The 26,273-nt window shown below is 41.6% G+C and overlaps 1 protein-coding gene, 1 long non-coding RNA gene and 2 other non-coding genes across 5 annotated transcripts; 2 read left to right on the top strand and 2 right to left on the bottom strand.

The window, feature by feature from the left end:
• FBXL12 (F-box and leucine rich repeat protein 12) lies at positions 1-10,578 on the bottom strand. Its single transcript, XM_075858951.1, has 3 exons — positions 10,223-10,578; positions 8,525-8,597; positions 1-6,757 (listed from the first exon to the last, which is right to left on the bottom strand). Exons 1-3 carry the CDS (start codon positions 10,369-10,371, stop codon positions 5,948-5,950), a joined length of 1,032 nt encoding a protein of 343 aa, XP_075715066.1. The 5' UTR covers positions 10,372-10,578; the 3' UTR covers positions 1-5,947.
• Positions 10,202-24,227, top strand: LOC142750126 (uncharacterized). 2 transcript variants are annotated; one of them, XR_012882569.1, is made up of 3 exons: positions 10,202-11,066; positions 23,186-23,346; positions 24,149-24,227. It is a non-coding gene; the product is annotated as an uncharacterized LOC142750126 (long non-coding RNA). The 2 variants fall into 2 exon arrangements; XR_012882568.1 differs by lacking the exon at positions 10,202-11,066 and adding an exon at positions 22,530-22,589.
• Positions 10,699-10,771, top strand: TRNAV-AAC (transfer RNA valine (anticodon AAC)). Its single transcript has one exon. It is a non-coding gene; the product is annotated as a tRNA-Val (tRNA).
• Positions 10,906-10,998, bottom strand: TRNAI-UAU (transfer RNA isoleucine (anticodon UAU)). The gene is given in 2 exon segments: positions 10,906-10,941; positions 10,961-10,998. It is a non-coding gene; the product is annotated as a tRNA-Ile (tRNA).
• Positions 24,228-26,273: the final 2,046 nt, after the last annotated feature.

The following is a 26,273-nucleotide window of genomic DNA, read 5'->3' as shown; positions in this document are numbered from 1 at the left end:
AAACAGATTTATTGAAGCAAAATTTACAAAGTACATTTTTTTCTTATGACCTTTAACATTAACAATTCAAATAAGATAAAACATATAGACCCATGATATAAAAAAAACCTTGCAAAATCCTTCATTCCTACTCACTGCAAATACCCCCTCCAGGCAGCTATTTTGTATTATGGCCATACACTAGTAAGGGTATGTGCACACGTAGTGACCAAAAACGGCTGAAAATACGGAGCTGTTTTCAAGGGAAAACAGCCCCTGATTTTCAGACTTTTTTTGAGCAACTCGCGTTTTTCGCACCGTTTTTTACGTCCGTTTTTGGAGCTGTTTTCATTGGAGTCTATGAGAAAACGGCTCCAAAAACGTCCCAAGAAGTGTCCTGCACATAATGTATATAAGTGTCCTGCACTTCTTTTGACGAGGCTGTATTTTTATGCGTCGTCGTTTGACAGCTGTCAAACGACGACGCGTAAATGACAGGTCGTCTGCACAATACGTCGGCAAACCCATTCAAATGAATGGGCAGATGTTTGCCGACGTATTGTAGCCCTATTTTCAGGCGTAAAACGAGGCATAATACGCCTCCATTACGTCTGAAAATAGGTCGTGTGAACCCAGCCTTAGTGTCTCTTTTGAACAAGATGGCTGCCCCAAGTGGTTCAGGCTGTGGAGTAAAATTTTACAAGAAAGTGCATGAAGTTAATCCTATGGTAAAATGATGACATCGGGACCAGAATGGAGCTGAAATGAGGTCGCCTTAAATATATATATTATATTCCTAAAAAAATAGAAACGCATTTATTTCAAAAAAGAAATTAAAATTGTACAGCTCTAAAAACAAATAATAAAAACATGAATATACTGCAAATAACGCTCTTAAGCAAAACACATACTTAGGCCTCATGGGCACGGCCGGCCGCATTTTCGTGCCGTGCTCTTATACAAAGTATGGGAGCACGGCCCGTAAAAAACGAAAAGTAGCACATGCTCCATAATTTCCGGCACGGTTCTACGGCACGGACACCTATCAGCGGTACGGAAAGGTGTTCACGGCCAATAGAACCGGGTGGGTCCATAATTGCGGACCGTATTGTGGTCCGCACTTACGGAGTTTTTTTATGGTCGTGTGCATGGGGGCCTGACATTTTTCCAAAGTAAATATTTTTTTTCATTCAGGGAGGGACCGCTAAAGCTTAAACTTTACCTCCACCTATAAATAAATTCCCAAAAATCAATAGTACACGCAAAAATAAACTTTGTAATATACCGGATTACAAAAAAATTCCATTCTCCATTTATCAGTCTCCTCTCCTCCGTCTTAAAGGGGTTTTCCAACCATAACATCTGATTACCAATTTACAGGACAGGTAATAAGTCTGATTGCTGGGGGTCCAACTGCTGGGACCCCAACGATCAAAAGAACAGCGTCCGGAGTCCCCTGTATAAATAGAGCGGCGATCACGCGGGCTGCCACTGTATTCATTCTTTATGGGACTGCCGAAAATAGCCAAGCCCGTGGTAGGAGGAAAGGAGTCAGTGGAGAAAGAGGAATTTTTCTGTAATCAGATATATGACAAAAAGGTTTATTTTTGCCTGTACTATTGATTTATGGAAAGTTGTTGAACAAACACTTTAAAAAGAGATATTCCCGTTTCAGCAACCGTGTCATGAAAAGTTATGCAATTTTTCCCATATACGTTCTGTATCAATTGGTCATGGTTTTCAAGATCTCTGCTTGCGGTCATTCAATAGGACCCTTGACGGTTTACTTCCATACTTCCAATGGCTAAAAATCTGTCCAGGTCATGTGATGGACACACAGGTGCACGGCTCGTTACAGTATGGGTATCAGAGCGGTGTCTTGTAACGAGCCGTGCACCGGTGTGATCATCACATGACCCGGACAGATTTTCATCCATTGGAAACAGTCAAGGTTTCTATTGAATAACAAACAGATCTTAACCCCTTAATGACCAGCCTATTTTAAACCTTAATGACCAAGCCATTTTTTACATTTTTCAATCGTCGCATTCCAAGAGCTATAACCTTTTTATTTTTGCGTCGACATAGCTGTATAAGGTCTTGTTTTTTGCGGGACAAGTTGTACTTTTTAATAGCACCATTTTGGGGGACATATTATTTATTGATTAACATTTATTAACTTTTGGGGGGGGGGGGTAGAAAACAAACCTGAAATTTCGCCACTTTTTTTTGCGTCCTAAATCTACGCCGTTTACCGTGTGGTATAAATAACACAATAACTTTATTCAGCGGGTTGTTACGATTGCAACGATACCAAATTTGTATCGTTTTTGTATGTTTTACTACTTTTACACAGTAAAAACGCTTTTTTTTTCAAAATTATTTGTTTTTGTGTCTCCATATTTGAAGAGCCGTAACGTTTTTATTTTTTTTGCGGGACGACTTGTAGTTTTTATTGGTACCATTTTGGAGTAGATGCGACTTTTTGATCACTTTTTAATCACATTTTTTTAAAGTCAGGATTCACAGAAAACAGCAATTTTTCCGTCGTTTTTTATTTCATTTTTTACGGCGTTCACCGTGCGGGTTAAGTAATGTAATAGATTTATAGTCGGGGTCGTTACGGACGCGGCGATACCAAATATGTGTAACTTTTTTTTGTTTTTTTAATAGTAAAGCATTTTGTAAGGGGAAAAAGTGGGTTTTTAATTTTTTTTTAAATTAACTTTATTAAACTTTTTTACTAGTCCCACTAGGGGACTTTAATATGCGGTCCTCCCATCGCTATTATAATACACTGCAATACTTCTGTATTGCAGTGTATTATGCCTGTCCGTTTAAAACGGACAGGCATCTTCTAGGCCTCCGGCATGATCTAGCAGGCATTCACCACAGGCAGACCTGGGGGCCTTTATTAGGCCCCCGGCTGCCATTGGAGACACAGACACTCGGCGATCTCATCGCCGTGTGTCGGTGGGAGAGAGAGGGAGCTCCCTCCCTCTCTCCAAAACCACTCAGATGCGGTGCACGCTATTGAGCACCGCATCTGAGGGGTTAAACGGGTGAGATCGATACTAATATCGATCTCACCCGGCAGAGCAGGGACGCCCCCAGCCCTCAGCTGCCTCTGGCAGCTGAGAGCAGGGAGATTTGACAGCTCCCTGCTCTGTTTACTTATTCCGATGCCGCAACATAAAAAGTCTATGGCATCGGAATAAGGCCCGTTAGTGACCGACGTAAAAAGCCGATGGGCCGGTCACTAACGGGTTAAAAATGACACGGAATCGATTCAGAAAGAGAATGAAAAAAAAAAAAAAATCACATCTCTCTGTTTATAGTTTGGCAACTAGCAACTATTTTTTGGGCGCATTAAAGATGCGATTAGCCGATGAACACTCATTACACAGGGCACTGATTGGGAACAAGCGTTCGCAAGGATGCTCATTCACCCAATCATTGGCCTGTGTGAGGCAACATTCAGATGAGCGTAGCTAGCCTCGTATCCTTCCCACGCTCCGTTGAAACAAAGGTCGTGTGAACCGCCCCATTGAAGTACACGAGTCCGTGTGACGGCCGTTGCTTTAACAACCACCACATGGACTACATATGCGCTCGTCTGAATGAGCCCTTAAAGGGCCTCAACTCTTCATTACACAACGATCAAGTATTTTTGGCTGAAACTGGAATACCCCTTTAAAAACACATATAGTCCATTCATAACATATATAGATATGGAAAGCTTTTTAGAAATGTAGATATTTCATATAAAATTTAGAGGGAATTCCATTTAAAAATCCTCTGCTGACAGTCTATGAAAGGGGTGCCCTACTAATTTCTCCTACCGGGGACTGTAGCGCAACAGTGGTCACAATAGAGCCCTATTGAAATCAATCTGTACGGTGCCATGACCATCTTTGTTTGGGAAATCATTGGAGTGCCCAACTCGGCCCCACTGATGGCAACTTCTGGCTTCTATAAAAATTATTTTAAGTGGGTCCCCATTTAACATTTTGTAGACAGCCATTTTTCTTTTTTGCTATTTCAGGTAGAGGAAACGATGGCTCTAAGTCACATGGCTCAGATCCTTCAAAGGGACTATGTGATTGGTAGTCCGCCGTACGATCACAATTTTATCAAAAAAATATATTCACTACTGATAAATTTGTAAAAGCCAAAATGGGTAAAGGGGGATCACATGAAAGTGATTAGTTCTGTTTCCCCAAACAAAACCCACCGCGCCAGGTTAGAAAACGAAATCACCTGAATGGACTCTCAAAAATGTTATCAGGAGTCAAGACTGTCTGGGTTACAGAGATGGTACTACACGCAGTGTTTCTAGCATGTGCCAATTGCCATTATTAGAATAGATATGCAATAAATATAAACCAAACCGCGCCCAAATCAAAAACAAGCGGTTTCCATATTGGCCGTGCCTGGAGGTGTATGAAATACCAGATGGACAATGTGCTAGGTTATTATTTGGCATAAACCGTCACCTAGTAGAAAAACATGATCCATTTTCTTTAGGCCTAATACACACGACATCCATGGAAGTCTGTGTGACCCTACAGTACCTCCCTATGGAGAATTTCATTTTTTTTTGGCATACCCATGGGGTGGCATATTACAAAGGTATCCTATCTTGGAGGATTATATGGCACCATACTATGACTCTGTAGTAAGGTCGTATGCATGAGGCCTAAAGGTCATACTTTTGATCCATTTTACATCATATTAAAATGGGAACAGATACCAGTAGAGCGGAGAAGACAAAGAAACACTAATTTTTTCCCTATATACTACCATGTAGTCAAAGAGGAAGAGAGAATTTTCCAACTAAGAGGAAGCCGTCAATCTGCTGGAGTCCCGGGAGTCCGACCCCCACTATTCAAATACTGATGGCCTATACGAAGAATAGGCTTTCAATAGTTAAGTCCTGGAAAACCCTTTTGACCCCGTGGTATCTAAACAGCTGACAAAATCAGAGGTATTTTTGTGAACCGTTCTGCTCAGACCAAATCAATGGATGATGCATGGCCGGCCAAAAAATGTGACACATTTATTAAGAGGAGTGCGCCCCTTAATAAACGTGTCGCATCATATGCCAACTTTTCTTTCTAGTAATACTGGAGTATGAAAAGCCAGTCTTAATAAATTCACCTATGATTGATATGTATAATATACTCAGGTTATATCTTGCTTCTAAAATCGCCATAGTGTCTACAAAATCATCCTTGTGTGAGCACACGGGGAGAGTCCTGCTGTGACTACTGGGGTAGTAAAGGGGGCTGCTGTAAACACTGGCAAATTGGAGGGTCAGCTGTGACTACTGCTGAAATAGGAAAGGACTGATGTGATTACTTGGGAAGTAGAGAGGACCTGCTGTGACTACTGGGGGAAGTCAGGGTTCTGCTCTGATGACTTGGGGACTTTAAACTACTAGATGGGGGAACACAACTGTAACTACCAAGGGGAATGTGTATGACTTACATATTAAATGTGAATAAATCTCTTCTCTACCGGGTTGTGTAGATGGAGTCCGGCACGTCATTGCTGACTACCGTTAGCCAAGTCTAGGAGTCAGCTCTAACAGTTTGTCCAGGCCTACATTGGGGATAAATAAGATGAAAGGACAATGGACGGGACTCTCACTTCTCCCTTAGCTACATGATGAAGCTCTAGTAGGGACAACTAGTACATAGCAGATCCTTTGTCCAGTGTTTGGGAATACAGAACGGCACTTTTTGTAAGGAAATTAGAAAGTTTCAGAAAAACACTATATTGGTAGGTTAATAGAGGCTTAGATCCGAAACTCCCAGTAGACCTTATGCCACAGTTCAGAATAAATTACCGTATGGATCTCATATAGCAATGTTTACACTGAAGGTATAGAAATTGGAGGAGAGAAGTTGTATACCCGGGCATTGTCCTAGGAGCAAAGTTGCAATATGTTCTTCACTAGGTAAAGCTATTTATTTTTGAGTACAGAATCCGTACCGGAGAAAGCATTCGTAACTGTGCAACGTGGGAGGCTTTTCCGTACTTCATCTATGCCTTGGCCCTCAAAGAAGATCCCATTGAGGTTAAGATAGTTCAGGGCAGGGAGGCTGACACACACTGCAATGATGGAACTGGAAGAGAAACAGAAACAGCACTCCAACCACAACTTCTCCATCGTCTTAACCCCAGATAGACAGGCTAGTCCTGCGTCTGTTAAATAGTGGAAATCCACAAGAGCCAAGGTCCGGAGATTCTTCAAGTGGCAGCCGATTAAGTGCAGAGTGATATCGGTGATGTTGCACTCATTTAGTTTTAAGTGTTCTAATCCTTTTAGGTAAGGAACAGCTTTCTGAATCCCAATGTCATTGACTCTGTAGGTGCCAGATAGGCAGAGGGTCTTTAGGCTTGACTGACTGCAAATGGTCTCCAAATGATGGTTGGAGAAAGAGGACACTTTGTTCAGAATGAGATTCTCCAGTTTTAGGACACCTTTGGTTTTGTTGGTGGAGGACTTGAACCAAGTCAGTGGGATCTCGCATTCTGACAGCACAAGTGTCTTCAAGGTGGACGGTATACAGTCATAGTTCAGGGAGCGGAGGTTTATTTCCTGTAGGTCAAGGTGTTCAAGACTGGGGTAACGCTTCTCCAGGACCTGAAGAACAGCTGGAGTCAGGAACTCCTGTTTCTTCACCGAATTTAGGAGTCCCTTTAGTTTCAGGGTTTGCAGGCCGGTTCCAAGCCAGTGCCTCACCAGATGCCACAAGATCTTAGAATTCAACTGTTAAACAAACATAGATAATTAAACCTTTTTTTTTAATCTATTTTATTAGTCCTACACCTTGTCTGGACTCAGCGTGGTTCAAATTTGCAATACTTCAAAAACACATAAAATTGTGGAAGTTCTCAACTTCTGTCAAGATTTCACGACAGTGGTGTACAAAAACCCACCTGAGAACCATGACGTTTTGGCAAGACCTGGACACACCAATAAACATAGAATGAATGACAGAGGCCGTGAAAGTCAGAGCTCAGGGAACCGGTGGTACATTGCCAACTACTGAATGCATCCTTTCCATACAGAAAAGACAATGGAAAACCAGACTGGGCAAACGTCATCATGGAAACCAGTGACTTCTTAATGTTTCTATTTTCTACAATAAAAAGGTGAGGACCGGATCTGATGTGTCCTCTAGAAACACGTGGCAACACTTTGTCACGTGGATTAGCAGATGATCTAGATCAACTTGGAAGCAAACATCTCATAACCTGCTGGAACAATGGCCTGAAGCACTTGAGAAGTCTCAGAGGAGCACATCCGTGTACACAGGTCAATGCCAACTCTTCTCAAAGATTTCACTGGAAGACGGGTACTATGCCACCTGTAAACACGGGGAATGGCCCATTTACAGATGCGCCTACTCGGACCTTTAACACTATGTGTCAGGTTGTTGACCAATCATGTTCACTGTTGCTCAGCTGTGGATATGATGTCACTGCACAGCTGTTCTATGGCCAGTTCTCTTCCGACTCCCCCCTTTATGCGCTCAAGGAACTAATAAATAATCGGGCATACTGAAATTCAACAAACCCGATACCTCTTCCCGCGGATGTTGGAGGAGGGTCACATTGGACGATCGGCCAATTCTTGCAGAATTGGCGGGCTCAGCTGACCTTAATATAATGTGTACGGCCAGCTTTGTGAATATGCTTGAGCTACGACACAGATGGATCACTGATTTTCAAAAACTTTTTAATTTTCTTCACCTTTACATTCCCAGTAGATGGGGGCACGCTGTTGTAACTGCCAATGGTCGTACTATTTTCACGACTTTGAGGCATAACCTCAAGTTTTGTGTAGTAAGGTTTGGCTTACACGCCTCCGATCGCGGTGCAGACTTGGCCCTACAGATTGTCCTTGCCGGCTTTTAGTCTTGGCTAGGATTTGTCACCCCTGTTCAGCAATAAGACGATTGTACAATCAGCTCATGTAGACAGACGCCATCTGCGCTTCATGGAACAAATTATCACCATCTGACATCTGGTTTTCCACTAACCACCGGCTTCCTGTGACCTGCGCACAGCTGGGTAGAGAAAACCGTTACCAGCTATGGACTAAATACACTGGAAGGTCCCATCTGGAAGAAAATAGGACATGCTCTATTTTTCAAAGGATCCTTTACGCGGTCCGTTGAAACAACGGCTGTGTGAACGGCCCCATTGAAATACATGCGGCCATTGTTTTAACCTTATGAACTTAGATGTGATGGATAACTGGTGGATCCCGCGTGTCAGAGACACAGAGGACCCGCTGACACTGAACCCGTTCGTCCCGTGGACCTAATGGGTACAGGATTCAGCTGCTCTGTATACAGGATACAAAGCAGCTGCATCTCAAAAAGTAAAAATACATTTTTAATAAAAACAAAAATGTGAAAGTTGCACCAAACACGACTGACAAAAAAAAAACAAACACTCTTATAGGTGTACATAGTCTTTAATGTGGGATAAATAATATAATTGACCATAAATGAAAGATATACCTGACCTTGTATGGTGTCAAGTCCACGTATCTCCATAAGGATTTGTCCAGAACCAGCCTCTTCCACCTTTTGCAGACTCTTAAGGGGGGGAAAAAAAAAAAAAGTAAATGAGGTCTTACCTTCTGGACATTAAAATGGATTAGTCGTGGACCTATGGACTTTACTATTCCGTACAGGACCAGCCTCCTATGTGCTGTTAGTTACCGCTTTACTGCACCGCAGCACAACGCCAGTGTAGAAACGACCGACACATTAGAAGATTGCTGTCCCTTTAAGAAAGCGTAGCTATAGTCCATATTTCTCGCCAAATATAGGAATGGATCCAGCAGAGGAAAGCATTATTTTGGGAACATATTTCCTACTCTGCTGGCACCGTTCATGCCCAGGGGGAGGGGGCACACTGCTGGCACCGTTCATGGCCGGGGGGGGGGGCACACTGCTGGCACCGTTCATGGCCGGGGGGGGGGGCACACTGCTGGCACCGTTCATGGCCGGGGGGGCACACTGTTGGCACCATTCATGGCCGGGGGGCACACTGCTGGCACCGTTCATGGCCAGGTGGGGCACACTGCTGGCACCGTTCATGGCCAGGTGGGGCACACTGCTGGCACCGTTCATGGCCAGGTGGGGCACACTGCTGGCACCGTTCATGGCCAGGTGGGGCACACTGCTGGCACTGTTCATGGCCAGGTGGGGCACACTGCTCGCACCGTTCATGGCCGTGAGGGGGGTACACTGCTGGCACCATTCATGGCCGGGGGGCTACACTGCTGGCACCGTTCATGGCCGGGGGGGGAGGCACACTGCTGGCACCATTCACGACCAGCTGGCACATTGCTGGCCCCATTTAAAATCAGGGGGTAGGAGGCACACTGCTGGCAGCGATCATGGACGGTGGCACTCTTCTGGCATCGTTTATGGGCAGGTGACACCCTGCTGGCTTCGCTTGTGGACTGGTGACACCCTGCTGGCATCGCTTGTGGACTGGGGACACCCTGCTGGCATCGCTTGTGGACTGGGGACACCCTGCTGGCATCGCTTGTGGACTGGGGACACCCTGCTGGCATCGCTTGTGGACTGGGGACACCCTGCTGGCATCGCTTGTGGACTGGGGACACCCTGCTGGCATCGCTTGTGGATTGGGGACACCCTGCTGGCATCGCTTGTGGATTGGGGACACCCTGCTGGCATCGCTTGTGGATTGGGGACACCCTGCTGGCATCGCTTGTGGATTGGGGACACCCTGCTGGCATCGCTTGTGGATTGGGGACACCCTGCTGGCATCGCTTGTGGATTGGGGACACCCTGCTGGCAACGCTTGTGGATTGGGGACACCCTGCTGGCATCGCTTGTGGATTGGTGACACCCTGCTGGCATCGCTTGTGGACGTGGGACATCTTGCTGTTCTTAACAATAAGCAAGTCTGCAAGTGATAGGTACAAATAAGACCGACAAGCAGGACGCCTGATACCGAACATGGACATTGCCTTTAAATAAATTGCTATTTATGAGAATGGCTGTAAATGCCGTTATAATGTGGCTGGGGCTACTGAAGCAGTCTAGTAATGTGGACTACAAGTCCCAGCATGCCCTGTCTGCCTCCAGCTGAGACTTTCATCACTGCACATGCTCAAGAGGGTCGCAACAATAGGAAACCCTGACAACCCCCTCTCCTCACCCGTACACCCGCCCCAGCCTCTCACCGGCAGCTACGGATCAAATCCCGCACCGACAAGAAGCTCAGCACCTCCAGGAGAACACAGTCCGGCAGCCACGACAGGGTCGGTGTCACAGAAACGCCGCTGGAGGTCTCACCATAATGCACCGCGGCCGACATCTTCATCATCTCCATGGACACGGCGCACTTCCGCCTCACGGCTGTCAACGACGACCATAGAGGCAACTCCGCAGCTGAGCAGAGCGTCTACACACACTAAACACAGCCGATGGTTAGCCAGTAGACGCCACTGGAGGACTAAAGTTTACCCCAGCGTAAATACATGCGAACATATGACTAGTATAAAAAACTGCGCCACCAGCGGCAACAACCCCAAACAGCCATGTTTACTAGCCTAGCCTTCAGCCCAGCTATCGGTACAATATTACCAATCTTAAAGTCACATGACCATTCACAGTCCTACTAGTCTTGTGGTCATTGGTGATACAAGAGCGTGTGGCAGTTTCTGTAGTGTAGTGGTTATCACGTTCGCCTAACACGCGAAAGGTCCCCGGTTCGAAACCGGGCAGAAACACTTTTTATGGATGTGTTAATCACTTCTTATTGTTAGTACATTTTATTTCAGATATAGGAAGCGGTTATTACTGGATGACTCAGAATAATTCAATATAAAAGATAGCGGTAATATGACAGTAGCATAAAATACTGTGCTCCAGGTGAGGCTCGAACTCACAACCTCGGCATCGCTCACCAGTTACTGACATATAAGTACCGCGCGCTAACCGATTGCGCCACTGGAGCAACTGGGAATGTGGTGCCAGAAAGCAGGAGAAATACCGTAGAGAAGGGACTGCACTGTATGGAAAACAGTAAGTGCGGATACTTATATGGATATGCTTCTTATAGTGAAATGCTACTTATAGTGAAATGCTTCTTATAGGGATATGTTACTTATAGGGATATGTTACTTATAGTGAAATGCTTCTTATAGGGATATGTTACTTATAGGGATATGTTACTTATAGTGAAATGCTTCTTATAGGGAAATGCTTCTTATAGGGATATGCTACTTATAGGGAAATGCTTCTTATAGTGAAATGCTTCTTATAGTGAAATGCTTCTTATAGGGATATGCTACTTATAGGGATATGCTACTTATAGGGAAATGCTACTTATAGGGATATGCTACTTATAGGGAAATGCTACTTATAGGGATATGCTACTTATAGGGATATGTTACTTATAGGGATATGCTACTTATAGGGAAATGCTTCTTATAGGAAAATGCTTCTTATAGGGAAATGCTTCTTATAGTGAAATGCTTCTTATAGGGATATGCTACTTATAGGGATATGCTTCTTATAGGGATATGCTACTTATAGTGAAATGCTTCTTATAGGGATATGTTACTTATAGGGATATGTTACTTATAGGGATATGTTACTTATAGGGAAATGCTACTTATAGGGATATGCTACTTATAGGGATATGTTACTTATAGGGATATGCTACTTATAGGGATATGCTTCTTATAGGGATATGCTACTTATAGTGAAATGCTTCTTATAGGGATATGTTACTTATAGGGAAATGCTTCTTATAGTGAAATGCTTCTTATAGGGATATGCTACTTATAGGGATATGTTACTTATAGGGAAATGCTTCTTATAGTGAAATGCTTCTTATAGGGATATGCTACTTATAGGGATATGTTACTTATAGGGAAATGCTTCTTATAGGAAAATGCTTCTTATAGGGAAATGCTTCTTATAGTGAAATGCTTCTTATAGGGATATGCTACTTATAGGGATATGCTTCTTATAGGGATATGCTACTTATAGTGAAATGCTTCTTATAGGGATATGTTACTTATAGGGATATGTTACTTATAGGGATATGTTACTTATAGGGAAATGCTACTTATAGGGATATGCTACTTATAGGGATATGTTACTTATAGGGATATGCTACTTATAGGGATATGCTACTTATAGGGATATGTTACTTATAGGGATATGCTACTTATAGGGATATGCTTCTTATAGTGATATGCTACTTATAGTGAAATGCTTCTTATAGGGATATGTTACTTATAGGGAAATGCTTCTTATAGTGAAATGCTTCTTATAGGGATATGCTACTTATAGGGATATGTTACTTATAGGGAAATGCTTCTTATAGTGAAATGCTTCTTATAGGGATATGCTACTTATAGGGATATGTTACTTATAGGGAAATGCTACTTATAGGGATATGCTACTTATAGGGATATGTTACTTATAGGGATATGCTACTTATAGGGATATGCTTCTTATAGGGATATGCTACTTATAGGGAAATGCTTCTTATAGGGAAATGCTTCTTATAGGGATATGCTACTTATAGTGAAATGCTTCTTATAGGGATATGCTACTTATAGTGAAATGCTACTTATAGTGATATGCTACTTATAGTGAAATGCTTCTTATAGGGATATGTTACTTATAGGGAAATGCTTCTTATAGTGAAATGCTTCTTATAGGGATATGCTACTTATAGGGATATGCTTCTTATAGGGATATGCTACTTATAGTGAAATGCTTCTTATAGGGATATGTTACTTATAGGGAAATGCTTCTTATAGTGAAATGCTTCTTATAGGGATATACTACTTATAGGGATATGCTACTTATAGGGATATGCTACTTATAGGGATATGCTTCTTATAGTGAAATGCTTCTTATAGGGATATGCTACTTATAGTGAAATGCTTCTTATAGGGATATGTTACTTATAGGGAAATGCTTCTTATAGTGAAATGCTTCTTATAGGGATATGCTACTTATAGGGATATGTTACTTATAGGGAAATGCTTCTTATAGTGAAATGCTTCTTATAGGGATATGCTACTTATAGGGATATGTTACTTATAGGGAAATGCTACTTATAGGGATATGCTACTTATAGGGATATGTTACTTATAGGGATATGCTACTTATAGGGATATGCTTCTTATAGGGATATGCTACTTATAGGGAAATGCTTCTTATAGGGAAATGCTTCTTATAGGGATATGCTACTTATAGTGAAATGCTTCTTATAGGGATATGCTACTTATAGTGAAATGCTACTTATAGTGATATGCTACTTATAGTGAAATGCTTCTTATAGGGATATGTTACTTATAGGGAAATGCTTCTTATAGTGAAATGCTTCTTATAGGGATATGCTACTTATAGGGATATGCTTCTTATAGGGATATGCTACTTATAGTGAAATGCTTCTTATAGGGATATGTTACTTATAGGGAAATGCTTCTTATAGTGAAATGCTTCTTATAGGGATATACTACTTATAGGGATATGCTACTTATAGGGATATGCTACTTATAGGGAAATGCTTTTTATAAGGATATACTTCTTATAGGGATATGCTTCTTATAGTGATATTCTACGTAAAGGGATATACTTCTTATAGTGATATGCTACTTATAGGGAAATGCTTCTTATAGTGATATTCTACTTAAAGGGATATACTTCTTATAGGGATATGCTTCTTAGGCCTCATTTACACGAGCGTGATTTACGTCCGTGCAACGCACCTATGTAAGTCTATGGGGCAGTGCAGACAGTCCGTGATTTTTGCGCAGAGTGAGTCCGTTGCGTAAAACTCACGACATGTCCTATATTTATGCGTTGCTCGTGCATCGTGCTCCCATTGAAGTCAATGGGTGCGTGAAAATCACGCATGCCCCACGGAAGCACTTCCATGGGGCGAGCGTGATTCGTGCAACAGCTGTAAAACTATGAATGTAAACAGAAAAGCACCACGTGCTTTTCTGTTTACACACATCCAAATGGAGTGTCATAATGATGGCGGCTGCGTGATTTTTGCGCACATCATACGCTGATGACACACAGAGCTGTTAAGTGCCTTTTGCGCACGCAAAACGCAGCCTTTTTTGCGTGCGCAAAACGCACACGCTCGTGTAAACTAGGCCTTATAGGGATATGCTACTTATAGGGATATGCTACTTATAGGGATATGGTACTTATAGGGATATGGTACTTATAGGGATATGTTACTTATAGGGAAATGCTACTTATAGGGATATGCTACTTATAGGGATATGCTACTTATAGGGATATGGTACTTATAGGGATATGTTACTTATAGGGAAATGCTACTTATAGGGATATGTTACTTATAGGGAAATGCTTTTTATAGGGATACTCTACTTATAGGGAAATGCTTTTTATAGGGATACTCTACTTATAGGGATATGCTACTTATAGGGACATGACTCTCTGTGTGCAGTCATGGAGGCTCAGTGAGCCCCTCCATAAACAGTGCCATCTAGAGTCTCTCCATAAACAGAGCCACTTCATAAACTGTGCAATCCTGAGCTCCTTTATAAACAGTGCCACCCAAAGTCCCTCCATAAATAGTGCCATCCAGAGCCCCTCTAAAAACAGTGCCAGCCAGAGTTCCTCCATAAACAGTCATCCAGAGCCCCTCTATAAACAGTGCGATACAGAGCCTCTCCATAAACAGTGCCATATAGAGCTCCTCCATAAACAGTGCCATCTAGAGCCCTTCCATAAACAGTGCCTTCCAGAGCTCCTCTATAAACACTGCCATCCAGAGCCCATCCATAAATTGTGCCAGAAAGAGCCCTCCATAAACAGTGCCATCCAGTGTCCTACCATAAACAGTGCACACCAGAGTCCCTCCATAAACAGTGCCAGAAAGAGTTAACTTAATCCAGAATCCCCTATAAACAGTGCCATCCAGAGCCCATTAATAAAAAGTGCTATCAAGAGCCACTTCAAAAATAGTGCCATTCAGAGCCCCTCCAAAAACATACCAGTCAGAGTTCCCCCATAGGCAGTATTAGCCAGCGTCCCTTTTTAAATAATGGCAGGAAGAATTTCTAGTTAAGTAGTGCCAACCAGACTTCCCCCAAAGACAATTCCAGACAATGTTCCTACATACAAGTGAGTGCAGTCCCCCAAAAACAGTGCCAACCAGAACCCCCCACAAATATGTAGGCACAATCTCTGCACAGGACTGCGGAATAAGTTATCATTGCATGCCCTGATGATTATGACCAGTTGGTGGAATATAATAGAATATAGAATAAATATTATTTTTACTATATTAACCCATTCTGCCACTTGATGGTGCTATATAAATGAATACTAATAATAACAACCCAACATGCCACTAGATGGTGCTCTGCTTCGGTATAGTTAGTGTAATTAAATTCTCATTAGCAACAATCAAGGTCTGTTTAGGAAATACTTATTGTTTTGGGCACAAGAAACAAAAAATACCATTTCCTCTCCAGCGTGTGGCATATAATATTGAAAGGCTTGCTGTCGATAAGGTGCCAGTGCCACCCTCCTGCACCCGCCTCACTCACTGATTTAGTACTTTGTTTTTCTTTGCAGTGAAATCACGTTCTAAAAGCAGGCTGGCTCTGCAACTTCTTCTATATAGTCTGGGGTCTGAATATTTTTTTCTTATTATCTGATCTGGGGTCTGAATTAAGTTATTGGTCTGGGGTCTGATATTAATATAGGGGTCTGGTCTGGTGTCTGAATATATATTTAAGGAGTCTGGTCTGGGGTCTGAATATACTGAGGGGTCTGGTCTGGTGTCTGAATATATATTTAGGGAGTCTGGTCTGGGGTCTGAATATACTGAGGGGTCTGGTCTGGGGTCGAAATATACTTATGGGGTCTGAAATTTATTTAGGGGTCTGATCTTAAAATAAGTGTCTGGGGTCTGGTTTTATGAAGACAACCCCTTTTTAACTGGAAGCTGGTGTGGACATTTAGATGATCACTGTAGGTCCGGCATGTCTGACCTTTACTGCTCCCGGGCCTAGATGACTCGCAGTTAGCCCCAGCATCAATACTATTTTTATTGATGAGGGTCTTCGAAATTGATGGAGGTGTGTTAGGAATTTTAGTGTATAAAACACCCGGCCTGAAAAAAAAAAAAACAAGAGATAATAAAACAAGGCTTGTCGCTTAGGATGGCTTTGGTTTGGTTGACGTTGAATGTCTGAGGTTCATAAGTCCACGGTTATGTACTGGAATAAATGTTGGTCCTGCTCCAGTATAATGGAAGAAAGAAAAAAAATTGTCACTTGTGAGATTCGTGACTTTTATATGTGGATATTTTTTTATATAGATTTTGTTGTAAAGTGACATTTCCACATTTCTTTCATAGACTCTGTGTGACGGACGAGGCTGGTGAGTCTGCAGATACTATGAAACAGATAAGGAGTTGCTGAGTATAGTCATTTTCTGTATCAGAAGAGCACGCAAACTATTCATATGCTCCTCAAACCTGCCACACATGATAGATGTGGTGACATATTATTTATGTAAATCATTGAATAAACCAAGAATCCTATACTTGTTCTTCTCCCCAGCTGCGACAGACCGATGCCACAGTGTCCCCCCATATAGTGCTTGCCACAGCACCCCCATATATATTGCCAGCCACATCGTCCCCTCTAACAGCCCCATCCACAGTGATCACCAACAGTGCCTACTGCTGGAACTCCAAGCAGTGCTAACCACAGTGCCCCACATGTAGTGTCAGATACAGCGACCCCTCTAACAGCACCAACCACAGTGATCACCAAACAGTGCCTACCACTGGAACACTAAACAGTACTAGCTACAGCGTCCCCATATATATTGCCAGCCACAGCGTCCCCTCTAACAGCCCCATCCACAGTGATCACCAACAGTGCCTACTGCTGGAACTCCAAGCAGTGCTAACCACAGTGCCCCACATGTAGTGTCAGATACAGCGACCCCTCTAACAGCACCAACCACAGTGATCACCAAACAGTGCCTACCACTGGAACACTAAACAGTACTAGCTACAGCGTCCCCATATATATTGCCAGCCACAGCGTCCCCTCTAACAGCGCCATCCACAGTGATCACCAAACAGGGCCTACTGTTGAAACTCCAAACAGTGCTAACCACAGTGCCCCACATGTAGTGTCAGATACAGCAACCCCTCTAACAGTGCCAGCCACAGTAATCCTGAAATAGTGCATACCACTGGAACTCCAAGCAGTGCTAGCCACAGTGCCTCACATAAAAGTGCAACTGCAAGTGAAACATTTTGTGCCATGACTCTCTCCATATACCAGGACTTCATATCTGTCACGTGAATGCTATTACAAATAGAGATGAACTATCAGAACTATTAAAGAAGATTGCGGGATCATAAATAAATTAAAAAATTGAGTCACGTTGTAAATACAATACATTACTTATCATGTACCGATCCAGAATTACAGCCCCTATTGTTCTCCAGAGCTGCATTCACAATTCTGGTTGTTAATGAAAGCAGGCAACAGGCTTGTTGTCAGAAACACCACTAACAGCTTAGCTGAGCTCCTATAATTCAGTGCGACTGCTAGTGTTTTCCTAACTAAGATTACTGTATAGTGCTGGACAAGGAGGGAATACTGGGAGATTACAGCTATGAAGCCTTCAGAATTGTGAATGCAGCCAAGGAGCATAAAACAGACTGTAACTCAGGACCAGTACGGCATAAGTAATGTAATGTATGTACACAGTGACCCCACCAGCAGAATAGTGAGTGCAGCTCTGGAGTATAATACAGGATATAACTCGGGATCAGTACGGGTTAAGTAATGTAATATATGTACACAGTGACTCCACCAGCAGAATAGTGAGTGCAGCTCTGGAGTATAATACAGGATATAACTCGGGATCAGTACGGGTTAAGTAATGTAATATATGCGCACAGTGACTCCACCAGTAGAATAGTGAGTGCAGCTCTGGAGTATAATACAGGATATAACTCGGGATCAGTACGGGATAAGTAATCTAATATATGTACACAGTGACTCCACCAGCAGAATAGTGAGTGCAGCTCTGGAGTATAATACAGGATATAACTCAGGATCAGTACAGGATAAGTAATGTAATGTATGTACACAGTGACTCCACCAGCAGAATAGTGAGTGCAGCTCTGGAATATAATACAGGATGTAACTCAGGATCAGTACAGGATAAGTAATGTAATGTATGTACACAGTGACTCCACCAGCAGAATAGTGAGTGCAGCTCTGGAATATAATACAGGATGTAAGTCAGGATCAGTACAGGATAAGTAATGTAATGTATGTACACAGTGACTCCACCAGCAGAATAGTGAGTGCAGCTCTGGAATAAATTTTACAGGATGTAAGTCAGGATCAGTACAGGATAAGTAATGTAATGTATGTACACAGTGACTCCACCAACAGAATAGTTGTTAGGAAGCGTCTGTGTCTTTAAGATCGCCATGACTACTGATCTAGCTTCTGGGTAGTTCTGTTTACTTCCTGAGTCTATCCCACATCTCTATCTTCTTCCTGTCAGGTGTTTATACCTGGCCTCCTCCCTCTTTCTTTGCGTGTGAATTTTCTCCTTACTTAGGTGTTGTGATCAAGATCTCACTTAGGCCTTATTCACACGAACGTGTTTAACGTCCGTGATACGCGCGTGAAAATAACGCGCGTCGCACGGACCTATGTTAGTCAATGGGGCCGTTCAAACATTCCGTGATTTTCACACAGAGTGTGTCCGCTGCGCAAAACTCACGACATGTCCTATATTTGGGCGTTTTTCACGCATCCATTGAAGTCAATGGGTGCGTGAAAATCATGCGCAGCACACGGACGCACTTCCGCAAAATGCACATGTTCGTGTGAATAAGGCCTTACTCTGTGCCCTAGACTTCTGGACTTCTTGGAAACTGACCTCAGCTTGTCTCTTGTTAACCCCTTGTTTAGCGATTTTGATTATCTGCTCTCGGCTGGCTCTGACCTCTGTTGTACCTGATTTCCACTCGCTCTGTTTTGGACTTTCTGTTTTACCCTCTGGCTGTCTGGTTACCTGTTCAGGTTTGCCTGCATTGCACCCATTATCCAACACTGAACTCTGTTAGAACAACCTGGGTTCTGTGCAGCAAAAAACATCCCGCCTTGCGGTGGGCTCTGGCGAATACCTCAGAGTAGCCTTAGATTCTGTCGATCAGAGTTGTGACAAATTTGGGGTTGCGGTTTTATTTGCACGTGTACTCCCGACAGTCTCCAGTAGCCTTTTTGGGAATTGCGCAACCAGTGATTCCATAACAATAGTGAGTACAGCTCTGGAGTATAATACAGGATGTAACTCAGGATCAGTTATGTAATGTATGTAGATTTTTTGGCGATTCATTCTCTATGTAAAGTTTGAAATGGAGTTCAAAGGTGAACACATACTTTACAGTACCACTGGAACCTCGGCAGGTTTCTGTGGAGCAACAGTTGCGATCGGCTATTAAACCAAAAGTTAGGGTCCTTCTACACGGCCCGACATGAGCCGTTTATACGAGCACTGATGAACGAGACAGCTCATTTATCGGCGCTCGTTTGCTGCTTTCACACTGAGCAATGATGGCTTATGTATAGGGACGAGCGATCTTTACTCCGATAGCTCGTCCGCATACATTTTCATCATGGCGGCAGCACCTCCACCTGATTACACAGGGACATGTGCTGCAGAAAACGCTGATTTTTAATTTTGCATAAAAGAGCAGGTCAGCCAATGAATGATTGTTTGCTCCTTTATCGGCTGATGGTTGCCCTGATTACACAGGGCAATGATCGGGAACGAGCAGTCATATGAACGCTCGTTTCCGATCATTGGCCCGTGTAATAGGGCCTTTAGTTGTTCGACTCCACCTACAGATGTAGTGATATTTCCCTTCTTTTCATTTTTGAAAAGTAATAAGCCAGAATTTCCACAAAATCATCATACACAGATTGTACATAAAGGTGAGTGCACATTATAGACTGTGGACAACTTTCACTGTAACAACCTACAATTTCTTACAGACAGTACATGGAAGTATTATAGTAGTTATATTCTTGTACATAGGGGGCAGTATTATAGTAGTTACATTCTTGTACATATGGGCAGTGTTATAGTAGTAATATTCTTATATATGAGGCAGTATTATAGTAGTTATGTTCTTGTATATAGGGGGCAGTATTATAGTAGTTCAATTCTTGTATATAGGGGGCAGTATTATAGTAGTTATATTCTTGTACATATGAGGCAGTATTATAGTAGTTATATTCTTGTACATATGGGCAGTGTTATAGTAGTAATATTCTTATATATGGGGACAGTATTATAGTAGTTCAATTCTTGTATATAGGGGCAGTATTATAGTAGTTATATTCTTGTATATAGGGGCAGTATTATAGTAGTTATATTCTTGTATATAGGGGCAGTATTATAGTAGTTATATTCTTGTATATAGGAGCAGTATTATAGTAGTTATATTCTTGTATATAGGGGGCAATATTATAGTAGTTACATTCTTGTATATAGGGGGCAGTATTATAATAGTTATATTCCTGTACATAGGAGCAGTATTATATTAGTTATATTCTTGTATATAGGGGCAGTATTATAGTAATTATATTCTTGTATATAGGGGGCAGTATTATAGTAGTTATATTCTTGTATATAGGAGGCAGTATTATAGTAGTTATATTCTTGTATATAGGGGCAGTATTATAGTAGTTATATTCTTGTATATAGGGGGCAGTATTATAGTAGTTATGTTCTTGTACATAGGGGGCAGTATTATAGTAATTATATTCTTGTATATAGGGGGCAGTATTATAGTAGTTATATTCTTGTACATAGGGGTCAGTATTATAGTAGTTACATTCTTGTATATAGGGGGCAGTATTATAATAGTTATATTCCTGTACATAGGAGCAGTATTATATTAGTTATATTCTTGTATATAGGGGGCAGTATTATAGTAGTTACATTCTTGTATATAGGGGCAGTATTATGTAGTTATATTCTTGTATATAGGGGTCAGTATTATAGTAGTCATATTCTTGTACATAGGGGGCAATATTATAGTAGTTACATTCTTGTATATAGGGGGCAGTATTATAATAGTTATATTCCTGTACATAGGAGCAGTATTATATTAGTTATATTCTTGTATATAGGGGCAGTATTATAGTAGTTACATTCTTGTATATAGGGGGCAGTATTATAATAGTTATATTCCTGTACATAGGAGCAGTATTATAGTAGTTATATTCTTGTATATAGGGGCAGTATTATAGTGGTTATATTCTTGTATATAGGGGCAGTATTATAGTAGTTATATTCTTGTATATAGGGGGCAGTATTATATTAGTTATATTCTTGTATATAGGGGGCAGTATTATAGTAGTTATATTCTTGTACATAGGGGCAGTATTATACTAGTTATATTCTTGTATATAGGAGGCAGTATTATAGTAATTATATTCTTGTATATAGGGGGCAGTATTATAGTAGTTATATTCTTGTATATAGGAGGCAGTATTATAGTAGTTATATTCTTGTATATAGGGGCAGTATTATAGTAGTTATATTCTTGTATATAGGGGCAGTATTATAGTAGCTATATTCTTGTATATAGGGGGCAGTATTATAGTAGTTATATTCTTGAACATAGGGGGCAGTAGTATAGTATTATAGTAGTAGAGATAGCCTACAAACAGACCTTTGGTTTGAGCACTTTGGCATTTTATTCTTGCCTTTTTCCCATAGGCTAATCTGGAGGACTTCAAAACACCAGAAAAAAACGCATATTTAAAATGTGACAAAATAAAAAACACCACCAAAAAAACAATTGAAATTCATGAAGTTTTTTTACAAGTATTTAAAGACGCTGAAAGAATATTGCGTGTGAAGTAGACCTAAAACGCATTTCGCATCTGCAGGTCATCTTAGTGCGTGATGTGACCGACATTTAGAATAAAACAAAGGACATCTTTATAATTTAGCTTCCTGCCCCTCCGATGTTAACTGAAACAGTAAGGCCTCATGCACACTTCAGTTTTTTTCTTCAGGGTGCTATCCGTTTTTTTAACGGATATCACCCTGACACATTCATTTCAATGGGGCCATGCACACATCCTTTACTTTAACGGTGGCCATTCCCTCAAAAATAGGACAGGTCCTACTCCTGTCCGTTTTATCCGTGTGCGGCCCGTTTTTCATGGAACCTTCATTAACGGCCGTACTAAATTCTGCTTTTTTTTAAAGCATACAAATTCTAAATATTTCCCTACAAACTCAAATTTACTGCAAATAAAAAATGTGAAATATTTCTTAATGGGAATATATAGATTGCATATGGATACAGTTGTGTAACAAAAAGTGTGAAGACTGGTTATTAATGGGTTAAGTTCTGCCGGCAGCTATTTGTTGATGGGGGATGGGTGAGTCATGTGACTATAGGCTGGGATTACTGGGGAGAGAAGCGTGCGCACTACAATACTGATTCAATACAAAATATATGTATGTGAGTGTGTGTATATATATATATTTTAATAGGTTCATTATAAGTAATCACGTTAAGGAGAAAATATAAAAATAATTTCTACTTTTTTAATATGAAAAGAAAAAAAAAACTAGCAGAGGATGGTTTCGATCCATCGACCTCTGGGTTATGGGCCCAGCACGCTTCCGCTGCACCACTCTGCTGTGCCAAATTAGAGGGCTCTGGCTCCTCTAAGTGCCTATGATAATGGATGTCCACAAGGGATAATTGGTTATTAGATGACTGACATCTAAAAACAATGTTTTCCTTGTCGGCTGTGTCTTTAAATAGCTATTCCAGGAGGATCCCACAGTTTTACTGATGAGGCATTGCTTGCTGATGATAATCATGTTTTATTGAAAAATAAATTTGACAATTAAATTTCTTTTTGCCACAATTCCATGCACTGCAGAAAAGTATCAAAAGTATCTCTGACCTAACTGATTGTGAACTGGATCTTTCCTACTCATTTTGACTGTGAATATAATGCCAGAACTGCAGTGAAGACTGACACATTGACACAGGCAAAGAAGTAGCAAAAACAGATGTAAATGTAAATTCATATACTATTCAGGGTCTATTGAGAGCTGGGCAAAAAACAAAAATATTGGTCCGCTCACCATTGCAGCAGGATGAAGACGCCACAACCCATGATCAATCGGTGCTCGGGCAAAGAATCCACGTCGGAGGTGGGTTGACATCCAAGAAAAAAGTTAGGGTCCGGCACACGATGAGGTAGGTAAAAAATGCAATGCTGTTTATTGGTATCAAATAATAAAACAAGTATTAAAAATCCCGGGCAGAGAACGCCTACGCGTTTCGAACTTCTCAATTCTTATTCATAGAATAGGATCTATTGAGAGCTGGGTGACCTCCACTATTGGCAGCTATCAGTAGTTTTCGCTGATCATTTGTTCCCCATGTATGAATGATGACTCAAAGGACATAGAAGACGATGAATCAGGGACTTGAGCCATCAAGTAACTTTTAATTTATTCAGGTTTATGCATACAGACGATTTACGGCTCCGTTTTGTACAGCAGCATCGCTTCGGGGATGAGTTGCTTAATTCTGATATGGGCCCCCCAGAAGTGGTCATCATACATACCTTTGTGCACCAAAAAAGGTGCTATCCTAGCCTGAGCTGCATAAACTGTGCACTCATGAATCAGCATCGCTATACAAGACGCAAAAAACGGCTGCATCTTCCAAATGCCTAAAGATTTTACGGAGGTCAATCACAGTGAACGAGATCTCAGATTTTGGGTGGTAGATCCTATTCCCCCATTATGATGGGGGGAGAGGTGATAGGGTTAGGTTACTGAAAACTTGCGAATTACCATTGATACACAAGTTAAATAAATACACCTAAACCCTATGGTCTCAATATCGATTTCCCTCGGGGAATGTGCTATAGATCTGGTTTGCCCCGGCCTCTCCGGTTTCCGATGTGCGTTAACCTCTGTGTAGGTGTGATCTATTTGATTTTTAATAAGGTTTTTCAAACTTTTTTTTCTTCTTTTGTTTTTGTTCACAGATCACGATAAATACACCGCAGTGACATATGGATAGAGTCACCTGGGAGGAAACGACAATTACAATATGTTAATTCTAGTCAATAAATGATTATTTCATTTTTCTGTACATTTTTCTGATCTATGTACTCGTCAGACGTACTGATGTCACAGCAATTCTCCTTTTTACTTTTACCTTCCCCTTTTCCTTTTTGTTTTCCCTCCTCTACCGTCTCCACCACACTTTTTTCCCTTCCCTTTTTCTTTCCCCCCCTTTTATCTTTGGGCCCATTCACATCAGCGTTGTCTTTCCGTTCATCTGTTCCGTTCAACCTTCCCATCAGAGGAACAGAAAACGGAAACTATCGGTTCCATTGATTTCAATGGTACTTTTTGTCTTCCAGATGGTCTCTGTTCCGCTAGGTTTCAGTTTTTTCATGGATACAATAGCGTAGACATAGTCATTCCCCATATGGGATATATAATACACAGGTATGGCTCTTGTGGGGTTACACATACAGCTGACACCCACCATTGATGACGCCGACTCAGCTCCTAAATCAGCGCCATCTTGCGAGTGTGAATAAGGCCTAAGGATCTGAGCCACTCTGACAAGGGCCAATTTGTAATGGGTAGACGAATGGGTCAAAACGGCAGGTTTAGTGAGGTGTTCAGGATAAACAGTGTTTAGTAGGTAACAAAAATAATTCATCCAAGGAGGACAATCGGCAAACCTGCATCATTGATGCTCGTGGGGCCCAAGGCTTATTGATGCGCATGGGGAGTAAAGGCTAGTCTGTCTGGTCTGTTCCCACAGAAGTAGTACTGTAGGACAAATTGCTGAAAAAGTTACTAGCGGCTATTATAGAAAAGTGTAAGAACACACAGTACATTACAACTGGCCAATACGAACCTATGTCCTTTGCCCAAACGTTCTACAATGGATATGTGAGCGTCAGAACTGGAGCACGGACCAATGGAAAAAGGTAGCCTGGTCTGATAAATCAGGTTTTCCTTTACATCATATGGACAGTCAGGTGTCAACTGCAAAAATTGTTCAGGAATGGTTTGAGGATCATTACAAAGAGTCCAAGGTGACGACTTTGGCACCAAATTCCCCAGATCTCAATCTGATCGATCATCTGTGGGATGTGCCGGAAAAACAAGTCCGATCCATGGAGGCCGCACCTCACAACTTACAGGACTAATGCAAACTCTATACCATGGTCCTCCACTTATACATTTTGTTTGTAGTATAATTTCCTGTGTATTAGATATTATAACAATATTACTACTATATTACACATGTATTGTATCCAGATAAACTACTGAGCGGTAATGATTTGGATGACATTATTACTATTAACAATACTATTATCTACTTCGAGGTCGAAAGAATTGTAGGGTTCACCTGATCATCATATAATATTTGTATTGTTTTTATCATAAAATATAATGTTGACCAGGAAAACAGTTTAGAGCTCATATCTCAGTCACTTCAGAGCATGTGGTTGCTGACTGATAACACTCATATCACATAGTTAAAGGTCTCTTACTTTCAGCAGACAGCAGAGTGGCGCAGCGGAAGCGTGCTGGGCCCATAACCCAGAGGTCGATGGATCGAAACCATCCTCTGCTAGTTTTTTTTTTTTTTCACGATGTACATTTGATAAATAAAAAAGCAGTAAACATACATGAATACACATCGATACACTCACAAATCCAGTCAAATATCTATATATATATATATATATATATATATATATATATATATATATATATATATATACACACAAGAATAATTAACACTATGTGCTACCACAAAATGCTACTGTGCCATGCCAGCCCTTTCAGCACTCATCTTCGACCCAAAACATGCCTTCTGTCTTTGAAAAAAGTATGTACAGTCTTAACCCCTTAGTGACCACCAATATGCCTTTTCATGGCAGTCACTAAGGGGCCTTAGGCTAGACCGCCGCCTTTTAACGGCGGCCCAGTCTAAGCCCTGCACGGGTGTCCCGCGCAGGCTGGAGCCGGGACTCGGCTGTTTGATGGCAGCCGGGCTCCTACTCCACCGGCCACGATCAAAGTTTACTTCAATCACGGCCGTTTAACCCGTTAAATGCTGCAATCATTACTGAACGCGAC

This window comes from Rhinoderma darwinii, chromosome 3 (genome assembly GCF_050947455.1).
Source record: "Rhinoderma darwinii isolate aRhiDar2 chromosome 3, aRhiDar2.hap1, whole genome shotgun sequence".
Classification (NCBI taxonomy): Eukaryota; Metazoa; Chordata; class Amphibia; order Anura; family Rhinodermatidae; genus Rhinoderma; species Rhinoderma darwinii.
This window is presented reverse-complemented; position numbering and strand designations above follow the sequence as displayed.